Source organism: Polyodon spathula, chromosome 33 (assembly GCF_017654505.1).
Source record: "Polyodon spathula isolate WHYD16114869_AA chromosome 33, ASM1765450v1, whole genome shotgun sequence".
Lineage (NCBI taxonomy): Eukaryota > Metazoa > Chordata > Actinopteri > Acipenseriformes > Polyodontidae > Polyodon > Polyodon spathula.
The window spans coordinates 1,592,264-1,608,634 of record NC_054566.1 but is presented as its reverse complement, the minus strand read 5'-3'; the positions used below and the strand labels follow the sequence as shown (position 1 = coordinate 1,608,634).

General features: G+C 39.0%; 1 protein-coding gene across 4 annotated transcripts in view; it reads left to right on the top strand.

The window, feature by feature from the left end:
- Positions 1-16,371, top strand: part of LOC121303514 (golgin subfamily A member 2-like) — a 48,608-nt gene that overhangs the window by 5,702 nt on the left and 26,535 nt on the right. The window contains exons 3-14 of one of the 4 annotated variants that reach the window (XM_041234242.1): positions 1,859-1,939; positions 4,080-4,238; positions 4,657-4,700; positions 9,202-9,268; positions 9,365-9,427; positions 9,966-10,046; positions 10,922-10,960; positions 11,542-11,604; positions 12,319-12,412; positions 13,899-14,005; positions 14,901-14,959; positions 15,680-15,821. In XM_041234242.1, the coding sequence (XP_041090176.1) occupies positions 1,859-1,939; positions 4,080-4,238; positions 4,657-4,700; positions 9,202-9,268; positions 9,365-9,427; positions 9,966-10,046; positions 10,922-10,960; positions 11,542-11,604; positions 12,319-12,412; positions 13,899-14,005; positions 14,901-14,959; positions 15,680-15,821 (999 nt within the window). The remainder of the gene's footprint in view (positions 1-1,858; positions 1,940-4,079; positions 4,239-4,656; positions 4,701-9,201; positions 9,269-9,364; positions 9,428-9,965; positions 10,047-10,921; positions 10,961-11,541; positions 11,605-12,318; positions 12,413-13,898; positions 14,006-14,900; positions 14,960-15,679; positions 15,822-16,371) is intronic. The other 3 variants (XM_041234243.1, XM_041234244.1, XM_041234245.1) reach the window with 3 other exon arrangements.

The window sequence follows — 16,371 nt, the reverse complement described above, 5'->3', positions numbered from 1 at the left end:
GTTGTTTCTTAGCAGACTCCCTTACCCAGAGTGGCTTACAGTTGTATACAAAAAATTACAGTTCAATTATATAAGCATTTATTCTGTCACGTGTTTAATATATACAGTGCCTATAGAAAGTCTACACCCCCTTTCAAAATTTTCATCTTTTGTTGCCTTATAGCCTGGAATTAAGTGTTTTTTCATTTTTATCATTTTATTTTTCATTCATCTACACATCCTACCCGACAACTTCCAAGTGTAAAAAAAATTCTAGAAATTTGTAGAAAATTAATTAAAAATAAAAACTGAAATAGCTTGGTTGGATAAATATCAAAGGCCTTGAATATTCCTTGGAGCACGGTCAAGACGATTATTAAGAAGTGGAAGGTGTATGGCACTACCAAGACCCTGCATAGATCAGGCCGTCCCTCCAAACTGGATGACCGAGCAAGAAGGAGACTGATCGGAGAGGCTGGTCTTTGGCAACTTTGCAAGAGCTACAAGCCTTTATGGCCAAGACTGGTCAAAGTGTGCATATGACAACAATATCCCAAGCACTCCACAAATCTGGCCTGTATGATAGGGTGGAAAGAAGGAAGCCATTACTCAAGAAAGCCCACCTTGAATCCCGTTTTGAAGTATGCAAAAAAACACTCTGTAGACTCTCTAACCATGTAGCAAAAAGTTTTGTGGTCTGACGAAACTAGAATGGAACTTTTTGGCCTAAATGCAGTGTTATGTTTGGCACAAACACAACACAGTGCATCACCCATAGAACACTATCCCTACTGTGAAGCATGGTGGTGGCAGCATCATGTTATGGGGATGTTTGTCATCAGCAGGGACTGGGGCACTTGTCAGGATAGAAGAGAAAATGAATGGAGCATAGTACAGAGAAGTCCTTGAGTCAAACCTGCTGCCCTCTGCAAGAAAGCTGAAACTGGGACGGAAGTTCAACTTTCAGCATGACAATGACCCCGAAGATTTTTGGTGTGAACACCCCTTAAGAAGCCACATTTTTCTAATAGGTAAATCAGCTTACTGTCCTCTGTGCCAGTTCTGCTCTGTTGCATTTAAATCGCAGACAACTGCACATGCGTTTTATTCATGCACTTTATGTGCCTTTTCGTGGAGTTTTCGGGTTTAACCTGAATGCAAAAAAAAAAAGTATTCGAGGGGGAGAAATTGGGTTAAATTGGGCAAAACCAAAAAATCAGAAGTTTAGTCATAGTCGCGCCCCCCCCCTTACTGACTCTCCGCGTCCCCCACTTTGCCCACCACTGATCTATGTGCAGGTGTATGAAATGAGCAATCGACTTGGCAAAGAAACACACAATACATTGCTAACAGCAAGTAGCCTACTACTAAAGTGTTAGAAAATATATATTTTTATAGATAGTTATTTAGTAAAAATAGAACTACAGAAATAATAATAAAAAAAATAAGTTAAAAAGTGACAACAGTATCAAATTGGCTACAGGAGAGATTATTATCACGGGTGATGTATAAAATACTGACCTGCCTTGTCCTTGTATCAGATATGGGAGGGATCAATCACTTCAGGGTGCTTGGATACCTCTGTAGATGACACGTATGCCCCTTGAATGAGGAATTACACAATGCAATAATGAATTCCAGCTATCTGGATCTGCAGCTAACCTTGTGTTTAAAGGAGAGAAAGTGGAACTGTTTTCAGTTTTTAATGCATGTTCTGTTACTAAAACACATGGATCCGGTGACTGAATTGATTTGCTGATCCTCTGCAAATAGGAATGAGAGTGCACTGCAGCATATCTCTCCCAGCACTTTGGCTTGTCCCTTCCTAACACTCTTTCTGAGCTCTTTCATTTCTCTTCATTTTCTTACCCTCTTCCAGATTCAGAACATTCTGAAGGTGTTGGTGTCTGATCTTTGTCTCTCTAATGGGGTAACACTACCTCCATTGGGTGAAGGCCAGGTGAGGTCTCTCTAGCTGGATTTCTCTTGCCCACTGCATGCTTACATTTCTTCAGGTGACTAACTGGATTGCTAGAACTTTTTTGGGTAGCCTGTGTTTTTGCTCAGGTTCACCTTTTTGGCTTGGAATTGTATTTATTTTTTCTAACTGGTGCTGTGTGTTTAGTGAGTATTTTACAATACGTTTGCTGTTTTGTTTGTCTTGCATGGTTTGTGAGCATTATGCCTTGGGTTCAGACTCCTGAGGGTTTCTTCCTGCATAATATTTTGAAGATAAACAGTTAGTAGGACTGAGACTTGCCATACCCTCCTAATAATTATCCTCCCTGTCCTCCAGTCACACCACAGATTTAAAACTGGGAAGAAGATATAGGATGTACAGGAAATCTGTATTGATGGAATCTTAAACAAACCACCCTGGCTGTTCCTTCAACTACAACAATATTCACAAATTCAAACATTGCTAATATTTAGCAGCCTACTCATTTAAATAATGTGGTTGCAATTATGTGGTTACTTTGACACTGGAAAAGTGCAGTTTCTTTGAGCTGCTTCTGGCTGGTTTAGGTAATCAAGAGGGAGGTGTGTTATAATTATTATTTTTTAAATCACTATCACTACATTTTTGCCTAGCCGTTAGTCTTGTGTCCAAATGCTTCCCTCTGCTATCTTTAACTCAGTTTCTAACCCCTTACTTCTTGGGGCAATATAACAGGTGGTGGCAGCCTGCTTAATTCCTCTTGGAAGGAACTGAAATATAAATATTTCCCAGGGGAAAGAAATAAATATGTTGCAGCAAATGGTCATTGCAGCTATGTGATGTGGTGCAGTTCACACAACCACTGTACATTTAAGGGTATTTTGTGGATAGGGTGTTGAGCTATTGATATTGCATTAACTGGTCTGGAATTTATTTCCTTTTTTTACTCATTCCATTCAAAAGGGCTGGGCTGAATAATACAGTGCAGCCTCACATACAATATGAATTAAATGCTTTCCTCTTTGCTAAAAGAGACTGGGAGTGGCAAATGAATTAGAAATGGCACATGATCACAAATCCTTATTATGGAAGGCTCCCCCCTCCCCCTGTTTTTGATGCTTTTTAGTGGCACAGTCAGACCCCTGCATATTTTGTCTTAAGGATGTAAGGTTCCCAAAAATGCAAAAATCTACCTTTTCAGCATTTGACACTACGATTTTATCAAAGCCTTTAGCTGGGAGGCTTGGGAACAGATGCTGTGATCTCTTCTGTTATGAAGATGGTTAGACCTACAGTTCAGAGCCAATAGAGGGTGGGTGTGGGGTGGGGTGGGGTGACGCATATTCAAATGGTAGGATCAATACCGTGTCTTGCACCACTTAAAACTGTGCAAGAAGTGGTGGTTGTCAATCGCACTAGATGAATAATAAAATGCTTGGCCAATAGATTTGTTGTGAAAGACGGCAGTAACCTTGGGTTTGGTGAGTAAGCTAATTTTGAGAGTAGCGTGTGGTACAGGGGACGCGAGTATTCTACTAACTATATGGCCCCATGTGTTTAACCAGGGTCTGCACAACTTTTGAATAGAGTTTCGTGTCAGGGAGAAGGCTCTTGCAGCGGGACCTCCCTTTTACTGGGAGCAGCGTTGAGCAGCTTGTTCTAGAACTTTGACTAACTTAGCTGCTTTTTACCCCACTGTGTTTGCTTTTTTGTGTTTATTTTTGTTTCCACTCTGCCTGTGTGGCTGCGCCTGCATGGTATACCATTCTTGGTACAGCCACCTGGTTGATACCATTGCTGCTACCCTTGTGGCAGCCACCTGCAATTGCAGCTAGGCTTGCCTTAACTTGTAAATTAAAACTTGGGGGCCTGTGCCATCAGAACGACAATCTCTCTCTCTCTCTCTCTCTCTCTCTCTCTCTCTCTCTCTCTCTCTCTCTCTCTCTCTCTCTACAATATACCCTTTAACCATCACTTAGGGACTTATTATTCTTTAATGTCAAATAAGAAGGTTCCAATCAGTGATAAAATATAAAACAGGAAAGTAAGATAGGAAAATGTTCTGTTATGTGAATTGTCTATCCATTGCTAAAATGTGCTCCTCTTGTTGGCCAGCAGCTTGTGAGTGGTTGTGAATGTTTGTGCTATGTTTCCCTGGCAGGCCTACACTGATGGTGAAGTGGGCAGCCCGCCCAGCGGACAGCTGGCTGAGGACACGCCTGGCGTGTTGATTCACTCCTCCATTGTGTCTAACAGCAGCACTAGTGCTACTAACTTTGAGTGTGTAACCTCGTCGCTTCACTGTGAACCCACCTTGCAGGTTTGTCTGTGTCTGTCTGCTGCTTAAAGTGCTGATGATCCAGCCTATTTTAGAACTGATTCAGGCTATTTGGAATATATTAATTCCCAAATCCTTGCCAATTTGGCTCTTATTCCCAAAAGAAAAAACAGGCGCTAAATATATAATATATATATATATATTTTTTTTCTGGAATTCTTGCATTTCCATAACTATTTTATAGATTGATGTGCATTTGTAGCAACAGTGTACTGGTTTTGAATGGACTAGCGTGCAGTACAGAAAATTGATGGTTTTAGATGTAATCAAGCTGACCTGATATTCGTGCGTCTTTTTGTATTGCTGTTATGTTTGTTTGGTTTTGTTTGTCTTGTGGCTAAACGCTTGTTTTCAAATGGTTGATAATAGCTCTTCATAACAATTTTGACTCTTTTAACAGAACCCCAGTGCATACTGCAATGAAAACTCACAGGATGAAAGCAGGTAAGCAACCGTTTTTACACATCCTTTCACAGCTGTCGTGGTCTGTTCTTTAGACCAGTTTAGAAGTCTATATTAATAAAGCATGAGCAAAACCCATTGTACAAATCTGAAGAAAGGATGTCTGATTGGAACATGCATAAAAGGAACATATCAATGCTTTGTGTGATTTGGGTGAGTGTTGCCATGCTGTGAACACTTAGATGTATTGAAATGTATGTTCTCAGCGCTCCAGGTAAGTTGCATAATGGGTGTTTTACACATTGAAAAAAATTAGAATTATGCATGATATTTTAATGTGATGTGTAAAGAATACACATGGTAATTTCACTGCACAGCTTTAGTTTGCATGTTATCAAGCTTCTTGTACTTCGTTAGTTCTTTGCATCTCAATGGTCAATTGTGAATAAACTGCATGCATAACTGCAGAATGGATCATAGGAATGCTGGGACAGGTACTTGTGGCCTGCCTGGGAATGGCCAGAAACACGTGACCAATAAGTCCGGGTTCTCAAGTAAAAAATAAATAAATAAATAGGGGTTTCTCGGAGGCGTCTTAGTGCTCCTCAACCTACCCTACCAATTTGCCTTTTAAATATTTTCCATCTGCAGTGTTGGAATAAAAAATATGGCTGTGAAGCAAATATATGGGGATATATAAATGTTTCTATGTATTTGCTTCACAGTCATATTGTTTGTGGTCAATAAAGCAAATAAGAATAATTGTTTTTATTGTAAGACCAGGTTTTTGTACAGTAGTTCAAATTAACATTACAGATAAAATGTAATTTGTAGTTATTGCATCCTCCACAAGTTAGCATTAACGTATGTAGATTATTTATTGAAAGTATTCATCAGTGTAGTGGCCAGCCATGAAAAATCTGAGGCACTTGCCCATGCACCCCCCCCCCCCCCCCCCCCCCCCCACCAGAAGAAAAAAAAGATGAGGGTATTTGTTATATGTTATGTATTTAAATACAAAAGTTTACAGGTTTGTTTTCTGAGCTAAGACAATAGAATTTTGAGTATCTGAGGTTCTAAATTTGCAGGACCTGTGCGGTTTGTACAGTGCAAATAAGTAGCTCTTTCTTTGCACCATTCAAATTTAATATAAAAGAAAATAAGAAATGTAACAATGCCAGAATATTTATTGTAGACACGTACTTAGTTCTAAATCCTAATCTATCAAAATCTAATTTAACAGTAATGCCATTATCCAAATACCAAGAAGATGAGTGCTTGCATACATAAAGTTTTGTGTGATATTAATTATAAAATCACATTCAGCAGTAGAATGATCTTAAGCAGGTTGACTAGGTGGAGAGAGTTTAGCTGTGCATCTTCTGACTTGTACTTATGAATATGCATTTGTATTAATTACTGCTATTAATGTGATTGGCCAACTGCAAGGCTCCTTGCAAACTGCAGAACTATGAGCTCGATGGTCAGACAATATTGTGCATTCTGTGAAATGCATAATTTAAAGTTAACAAAATAATCAATAATCTCCAATTTGCACAGTAACAGTTTTATTACAACAGTGAATGCTGTTGTGTGCCTGTATGTGAACCTTGTTAGTTGCAAATTTCACAAAGCTTACTGTTAAAAAAAAAAAAAAAAACTAACCACATGGTATGTGCAAACAGGTCAGTGTATATGTTAGGATCCCAAGAGTTCCCTGAACAAAATGGAAAAATGAATTGTGTGTGTCGCCAAACAAATTACTTTGATAAATCCAACAAAGATTTTGTAAAAAAAAAAAAAAAAAAAACATTGGGAAAGACATTGCCGTGGACTTCGGCCTGAATGATACGCATTATAAAACATACAATTATGAACTGATAATATACATAAACACATGGATTTTGTGCAGGATAGGTTATTACAAGCTTATACGTTTTTATTTCAATTGTAGTCGAGTAAATGAAGAAAGAATAGCATAACCCGGAGCCACATCAGAGAAATAAGCGTGACAGAGTAGGAGCTTCAGGGCTGAACAGTCAAAGAGAGGCAGTACATAAGAGATGGAATTTCTGGCTCCAACACAGAATAGAGGGGTCATTCTGGTATTGCATTGCTAGCTCCCCAACTTTTAGATATGTTTACTATCTGAGTGAGTTTTTGAAGTAAAATATTGGTCATATGGTTTCTGATGCTATGACAACTGTAAGCAGTTGTGTAATATCATGTTTTTATTTATTTATTATGTATTGCATAACATTATTGTAGATCTAGTAGAAACGTAGTAATTAGCAACCGTTTTAACTAAAGAATAAAGTGGTTTATGATCAGCGTTTGGTGATCATTTAAGTTTGTTACATTTAACATTTTTTGTGTTAAGTTATGTTTTAAGAATTAATAACAGAATTGTATTTATTTTTTATAATCTTTTGTAAAGATCCATTCAGATTTGTAAATAAGTTATTCACTAGTGAGAAAAGTGGCATACTAAAATCATCTAAGTTGAGCTGGAGAGATATTTGGAGGAAACACATACAGGTTTAAAAAGGCAGGAGCCTATGTCAATTCCTTCAGACATCCCACCTATCAATGCACCTGAATACCAAATGGAGGACTGTGCACCTAAGTGGAAAGTAGTAGAGCAAGCTGTGAAAAAAGCAAGGGCGTCATCATCTCCAGGGCCTAATGGAGTTCCATACAAACTATACAAGAGTGCTTCATGTGTTCTACAAATCCTGTGGAAATTGATGGAAGTGGCATGGGAAAAACAGGTTGTACCAATGAACAGGTGGAGTCTTTATACCAAAAGAAAAAGATTCTACAAGCATCAGTCAATTTCGCCCTATTTCCGTATTAAACGTAGAAGGCAATATTTTCTTCAGCAGTCATAGCTCAGAGATTGTCAACTTATCTATTAAAGAACTGCTTCATTGACACTTCAAGACAAAAAGCGGGCATTCCAGGTTTCCCAGGATGCTTAAAACACGTTGGTGTAATCTGGCAACAAATTCAGTCAGCTAAAAAGGGGAAAGAGAAAGGAGCTCCATGTGACATTCCTGGATTTGGCTAATGCATACGGTTCAGAGCCACATGAACTACTTTGGCCAGCATTTGATTTTTTCAGCATACCAATGACAATAACAAATTTAGTGAAAACCTACTTTTGGAAATTTGCAATTTAGTTTTTCAACTTCAGAATTCAGTACTACATGGCAATACCTAGAAATTGGAATAATGGCAGGATGCACCATTTCTCCGCTGGATTTTGCCATGGCAATGGAAGTAATTATTAGGGCATCAAAATGGGTAGTGGGAGGAGAGTCCTTGGCTTCTCGAATGCGACTATCTCAAATTCAAGCATAGGGGGATGACATGACAACCATGACTGCAACAGAAGCCTGCTCTGATCGGTTATTGGGCAAATTAACGCTGATGTACGGGTAAGTAAGCTGACACCAGAATCACTGTCGAGCCCTCGAGGTGTCGTGTGCTAGTCGATGAAACACAGAGGATGGAAGGTGCCCACTTGAAGTCCCCAGAGATGTACCCTACTTGGCTCAATCCAGACGGTTGTCATCCTGATGCGTTGGGGAGGCAAAATAAGATGATCCTTGGAGCCAGCGTTAAACTTCAGCCATCAACACCAGGCATAAGGATATCTACATATTCAGATGGAAAGAAACACAAATGGATGGAGATGCAGATGGATCACATTAGTTTACTGTAAAGCTATGTCTAAGTTGGTGCTTATATTTGCGAGAGACGAGTTCAAATCAGCATGAAGTTTTAACATGTACTCTCATGTAATGGAAATCATTTATTAAAATACTGAAACTAGGTATATTTACTACAAAGCCTCCAATGCACATCAGTGCTCTGAGGTATGATATTAACACATCTTGTGTGCAATGGATTGACACATGACTTTTCAGTTGACGGACGCTAAAGGACAGAACGGGTCCAGTGTGCAATGGCCTTAGTCATTTTGAAGCTATTTGAACACGTTTAACTCACGCAGCTGTGGTGGTGTGAACAGAGCTGCACGGTGTTGCTGTAGTCTGCAATGACAGTAAAGATTTTGAAGAGCACAGAGGCTATAGATATCAGCAGGACTTTTAATGTATGCATATAATGAGGGGTGAAATGCATTTTATTTTGCTGCTAAGCAATGTGTAAAAGGGCCTAAATAAATAATTGTTAGTATGATTTTAACCGAGGCCAGTGTCTCGGGTCTCTCATAGCTGGCTATGGCCTTGCTCAGGACTTCAAGGTAATGTTGCATTTTACGCGTCCAAAAAACATTTGACTGGCATAGTGTCTAAATTGGAAAGTAAATTGCTTAATGACAAAGTGCTGTATATTATTTTAGTGTTTGTCCTGCTACAGTGTACATTATGAATGTGACTTTCAAGCTGTGTGTTAAGTATTTTGTACCAGCACATTCATACGCTACTTTTAAAAACAATTAAACACACAAGAATTCCCCAGAAATGACTGGTGGCTGCTGATCTTATTTTAAAGCGTGTGTTTGCTTGTTGTGCAGGCCTCCTGTCTCGTCCACGGAAAGCCTGCGGCAGCTCTCCCAGCAGCTGAACGGCCTGCTCTCCGAGGTAAGTGTAGCTTTACGTTTACTGTTAAATATATTTTTAACTTTTTTTAAATTTCATTTTTACTGCAGTCCTATAGTTTGCTACTTTGTATTACAGTCCTCTTCATCCTATGTCAACGGGGATAGTGCAATAACAACTGCCAATGAAAAGGAGCTGGAGGTACGACAAAATATTTTTCATTGTTACCATTCAACGTCAAATGTGGCCGTTCAATGGCACATTAGAACCAAAACAGTTTGACTAACTGAAAAACAAGACTTCTCAGTATCCTACCATAAAACAACTACTTGACAGCTGGTGTAGGTACTAAATCACTTTGATTGGCTCTTGTACCTTGTGGAGACTTGTGAGGAGTGTTTGCTAATTCAGAGATTTGTGACTCAATGACCTTCACAGTAGTCGTGATACACCTTACTCTTGGTACTCCAGAGCAAGCAGCTAATACAGGTCCCACTCTAGGTTTTGCACAATCTTGGTAGTCACGGTCTCCAATTGTGGGGATATGCAATTCTGTTTGAGTTCTGAAATAGCAAAAGAACACATGGCAGGTTTTCTGTAAATATAAAAACTATTAAGAAAATGAATACAAGCAGTCAATCTGGCTAGTTAGAATATTTAAACATTTTGTTGTGTTCCTCTCCCTTTTCTCCTTTCACTTTCTCCAATTCCCTCCTCTCTCTGCATGCTTGCACATCAGACACGAAACCAGGAGCTGGCAGCTGCCCTAGACTCCAGCAATCTAACAAACACACAGCTCAGTACAAAGATAAATGAACTGGTAAGATTCCTCAGCACAGTGCAGCCTCTGCTGCTGCTCTGACAGGCTCTCTGTGTGGCTTGCAAGTCTTCAAGGGCCAGGCTAGTAATGCATGTATTTTCTGTTTTGTTGACTATTTATTTATTTAATTTATTTTTCAATAATTTGACATTTTAATATGGATAACAAGTATGTTTGTGAAATGGGTATAGTTTTGTTAAATTAAAAATATACTTTGTGAAAATAACATTTGAATCTTACACTCTAATCTCTCAAATGAATGATGCTTCTTTGTTGCATTAATTCATTTTATTATGAAACTATACTGAGCACTGGCTATGAGTGATTTCAGCTGTTGAATTGCAAGCTTGAGTAAAAGCAATAAAGAAAATCACATAAAAAAAAAAAAAAAACAATATGCCACGTCTGTCAAGAGAGCAGCGCCTTCGTGCAATCGGCATGTTAGAGGCTAGACTAGGGGAGCGTACTGGGTCTAACCGTATTGGGTGCTCATAGCCAGCAATTTCAAACCTGGCGAGATGATATAACCAGACACATTCTGTCAGTGAAGACTGGAAGACCAAGAGTCACAACACCTGCCCAAGATCAACAGATCATTTTTCAGCATCTTCGTGATGTCAGTTGTTAATCAGCACAATAAAAAGTCACTACCTGCTCTAAAACAGTGTTTGTAAATTTTCGATCACATCTCGTGAATTTTGTTGAAATAAGTGCTGAGTTTCTTTTGGTGCTCTTTATGTTAATTGTATTGATGTGCAAAGTAATTCTCCTTGATAACACACTGCTAGCTGCTTCACACCAGTATCAATATGTAAATAAAGCAGATGGAAGGTGACGTGGCCTGAGTTCTATGCATTTTTCTGTTGTTTGTTTAGAAGCAGCAATCCCAGGAACTCGCAGACCAAATGCAGAAGGTAATATTTATTTCAGCAGTGGCCATTACTGTATTTACCAAGTGGGATTACTGCAGAAAATCATTTCAGACTCCTCCCAAGTTGCCACCCAGAATGACGTTCCCCCAAAAAGTGTCGGTGCCTATATAGATTTTTACATGGCCAAAATTGTGTTATAAAAATGGGGGATATTAAGAACAAGCAGTGCTTGTTTTCAGTGCTTTTTTTAAAGTGTTGCCTAGTTTAATTAATCTACAAACGTGTGTGTGTATGTATGTGTATATATATAAATATTTAAATATATTTTTTATGAACTGGTAAGTCTGCCACCTATAACTCACATGGTGGGAATAGTTTATCTTGTGCCTATTGGAGAAGTGTTATTCAGATGCCTTTAGTTGTGTTTTCCCCCATGTTTTACATGGCTAATTGTTTTTGTGGAATCCTTGAAAATCTCAAATTGACAAAGGCACAAAATAAAATGATGTGCCTGTGACACTGTCTAGAGAGATGTTGGTAAACTGTGTGTAAACTGTTTAATGTATTCATTAATAAAGATCACCCTTGGTCTTTTATATTAAACACTTTTTTCTCTCTTATAGGCACATAAGGAATTTGAACAGAAGCTCTTAAAAGAGCAGGGAGCTATGCGTGAGCAGCTACAGGTGAGTCTCTGGTATTAACTTCTCCAACACTGCTCCTTCACAATAAAATGAATTTGCTTGCACACTAACTCCTGGATCAGACAGCAGCTCATTCAATTGAATTTCACCTGCGCATGACTAAAAAAAAAAGTATGGGGACAAGAGAAACATTTTGATGTTTATACTGGAAGTAAAGCAGTTCTTTTGTACTTCAGCTGTCTTGACACACTGTAGTAGAGAGTTCTTTCTTATCAATTTCAATCCTAAGGGTCTCGCTCCTGATATTTATTTATATTTTTCATAAGCACTTGGGTGTTTTTTTGTTTTTGTTTCCCAAAAGACACATATTTCCCATTGTCATGAACCTAACAATGGCCATGGCTGATCCAGATTTGTACATGCCCAAAACTAGAGTAATATAGGGCTATTAGGAACAAGCATGTTTTTAGTGCATTTTTAAATATTGCCCTAGAATTAGTGGATCTACAAACACATTTTTTTTATTGTAAATCCTCTCATGAACTGCCAAGTCTATCGCACATAAAGGTCACACATTGGTTGAATCCTAAAATGTACTCGTTTTTTTACATTTAGATATAATTGTACTACATGCACCCTTCTAAAATAAACCAGAGATTAATTTATACATGTTGCCACAAGCTCGCAAACGCACGCTAAGATTCACCAACACACACAGATGTATCATTTCAACAAGTCTTGCTATCCCCCTTGCAGGTTCATATCCAGACGATTGGAATCCTGGTGTCTGAGAAATCAGAGCTACAAACAGCACTTTCCCACACACAGCAGGCTGCAAGGCAGAAAGCAGGTACAATAATACAGAAACTCTTATTATTGAATTACAGAGGAGACCTACCTTCCATGAATGGAGGAAAAAACTTGAAATGCCAATATATTAAAAATATGACTTAATTAATTTCAATGTTCCTGCTCACAGCCAGCATTTTCCTGCTTTCCACATACAGTATTTGTTTTATTTCAGGTTTACAACCTGTTCTATCTGAGATGCCTTTCCCTTTAGGCTGTGTCATATGGGATTTTGTTGTTGTTATAATAATAATAATAAAATGCAATACATGGATGAAGGCAATATTTGCATCCTGAGCTATTAAAAAAGGCATAATACCACAGTAGTGATGTCAAAATGGCATATTCATCTAGATTATAAGAACATGTGAGGTTACAAACGAGAGGAGGCCATTCATATGGTAGTAGGTTGTTGATCCCAGAATCTCATCAAGCAGCTTCAACAACATGACTGCGGAGTTGATTCCAGACTCCTATTTTCTGTTCTGAATGCCCCTTTATCTAATCTCCATTTATGACCCCTGGTCCTCGTTTCTTTTTTCAGCTTGAAAATGTTCCCTGGGTCGACACTGTCAATACCTTTTTAGAATTTTGAATGCTTTAATCAGATCGACATGTAGTCTTCTTTGTTCAAGACTGAATAGATTCAATTATTTTAGCCTGTTTGCATATGACATGCTTTTTAAACCAGGAATAATTCTGGTCGCTCTTCTTTGCACTCTTTCTAGAGCAGCAATATCCTTTTTGTAGCGTGGTGACCAGAACTGAACACAATATTCTAGATGAGGTCTTACTAATGCATTGTAAAGTTTTAACATTACTTCCCTTGATTTAAATTCAACACTTTTCACTATATATCCTAGCATTGTGTTGGCCTTTTTATAGCTTTCCTACATTAGATAGTCTAGATGAAGACATTTCTGAGTCAACAAACTCCTGGATCTTTTTCATAGATTCCTTCTCATTACATTCCAAACATAGGAGGCTTGTTATTAGGGAGTTGACATCACTGCCTTGGCTAAAGTAAAAACCACTTCAGCAAGTAGGTATTTGCTTTGTGTTATTGTGCAATGTGTGCGTATATGATAACAGTAATGTATTAATTCTTTGTTTTATTTGTTTGTAAAAATGGGGAGTCAACTCCAGGACCACGATATATCCGAATCCGCAGTATAGCGAGGGGCGATATAACGAGGGGTGGTGTATTATAAAAAATAAGAGGGGCTTCAGTGAGTTGAAGGAAAACAATTCCATCTCGGGTTTCTGTGACAGTTTATAAACTACTCAACTGAACGGTCTCGTAGTTTATGGCGTCACATAAACCCTAGATGGAATTATTTTCCTGTAACTCCCTGAAGCCCATCTGTTATTCTATATGTGTTATTTTGTTTATTTTTGGGCAAGTAGTGAATATGCAATGTAGTAATACATTTTTACTTGTTTGTTTGGAAAATGAACTCTTATGCGACTGCCTCTCTTTCTTCCAGTGGAGGCAGAGGAACTTGGCAACAGGCTTCAGTCGACCAGACAACGAATGGGAGAGCTGGAAAGAACCCTGTCCTCTGTGTCCACGCAGCAGAAACAGTTTGAAAAGGTACAGAGTGAAGTCTTTCAGTGATCTACCATGCTACCCCTCTGCTTCGCACCTTCCTCTGGCTACCTATCTCTGCTCACAATTCAATTCAAGACCCTTGTTAACCGGTCTTCAACACTGCCCCCCTCCTAGCTCCAATCCCCATGTCCCCCTACACCCCCTGTCGCCCTCTCCACTACTCCTCCTGTGCCTGCTCCTTCTCTTCCCTAGCCCCTCTGTGGTGGCACCAGCTAGACTGCACTTGCAGATATCTTGCTCCACTGGTCCTATTATGCACTGGACTTGCCTGACCTATGCACCACATTACTGGATCCTCACCTAACTGTAATCTTAACTTGTTGCATCCTAGTTCATATCGTATTTTAGTAGTATCATTTGCACTTGCTGTAAACTACACTGTATTTAAATACTAAGCTTGCTTGTAACCCTTTACTGCTCTGTAAGACCTGGAACTCCTCTTGGATAAAGGCATTTGCCATATGCAGTAAATAAATAATTATCTAGCCCCCACAAGATTTGATTGGGTGGAGCACAAAATACTTTAGTAAATCACTTACCTTTTTGAGCAACAAGCTGACTCAATTCTCCTACAAACTTGTTAATTTAGGCTTTGTTACTTTTTATAACTTTTTAAAATTTATTTTGACCAGCTGAAACGCTATGTACTACTTTTAAAATAATTAAAAAAGAAAACCAGAAAGTCTACTTCTTTAACATTAATACATACAGAATGCAACATATAAATACAGTATAAATGATATCCTGAACCTGGATTTGCATACATTGCAAACAATATACATCACATCGAAGCTTAAATACAATTAACAATAGAAAGAGGCTTGTTCAACACCACCAACTTTCACTGAAGGCAACTATTCATCTTTTTCCCCCACAGCATAATAAAGAACTGGAAAGGGAACGGGACAGCCTTAAGCTTGAAGTTTACAGATTGAGGTAAGTGATTGAAAAACAAGATTTGAAGCATCAGGGTTCATTTTATAAATATATTCAGATAGGATGATATCCACAGGGCACAGAAGTAGGAGTCAAAACTTAAAAACAGGTAATTTTGCTAAACAATATTACATACACTGAGTGTGCCAAATGCTATAGTTGTTTTATTTCCCCTACTAACTTGGTTATGGGGGTTTGTTTTTCTTCTTCTGAGTGCTGACGGACCATGCTTGCATCAAAGCGAGCGAGCATAGGTGGGCCAATTGGCCATTTTCTCGTTCTACAATTTCTTATGTTCTTATGTTTTCTGTAGTTTAAAACTAAAGTATGTACTATGTTGAAAACCAGAATTATTTTCTCCTTCCCTAAAATGCTTCATCTATGACACCTGAAATATAAACTTATTTAATTCTCCAAGTAGAGGTGTTTGGCATAGGTGCAAAAAATGTCCGGCCATGCTCTTTACCTGGTGCAAAGCAGGCCAATGCAGCACTGCACCACATTCTTTCAAACACATGAAACATTCTCTTGGAGTCGTTGCATGTTCTTGTGACCCTAACCCAAATTAAGAAATAATTTAAATCTTAAGAACAGTATTAAAATTCTTGCAGCTGGCCTGGTCTTTCTACACCTATGCCAGATGTTTGCTACTTCACACTTCACACATGTTTTTATATATGCTTATTTACTTGAATCACTGCCTGCTCTTTGTGTCTACAGTAAAGCAAGCGAGGAGGTTAAACAGGAGAGCTCAGAGCTGTCAGAGCAGCTGCGATTGAGAGTGAGTGAGAACTCTGCCATGAAACTGGACGTTGAGGACTTGCGCAAGAAGCTGGAGATGGCCGATCTCATGATCCAGCAGGTGAGCAATTGGGATTGTGGCTCATACCTTCCACAAGGAGTGAGGAGTCTTTCTGGAGTCTTCCGCAATCCAAGCATCTGTAACATACTGTCTGGATGTGAGTGGTGCGTAAGGGTTAAGGAGTCAGTGTCCAGCCAGCACTTGCAATTATTAAACCTTGGGGTATTTTTATTTTCCCCAAAACAATGAACAACTAATACACCCCTCTACCTGCAATGGTAAGGAGTGTATACAAAAAGGGTTATAGTTCCGCACTTAAATAATCAGCTCCACTACCAGCAGTGGTAGGGAGCACACAAAAGGATCACAGTTCCAGAAACGGTAAAAAACACATTGTAAGTATCCGCACGTTTGCGTCCGGTCACGGTCCGGTGCTGTACAAGTGTCCTGTGTAGAGTGGTGAGGGTTGTGCGCGCGGTGATCAACAGGTGGCTCCGTGGCGACTGCTTCCATGCTACTCGCACGCTGCAACAATAAGCAAAAACAAAACGAAGCAGAAACATGGCGCTCCGGTTTGTTAGTCATCAGTGTAAGGGGCCGTGCTCACGTA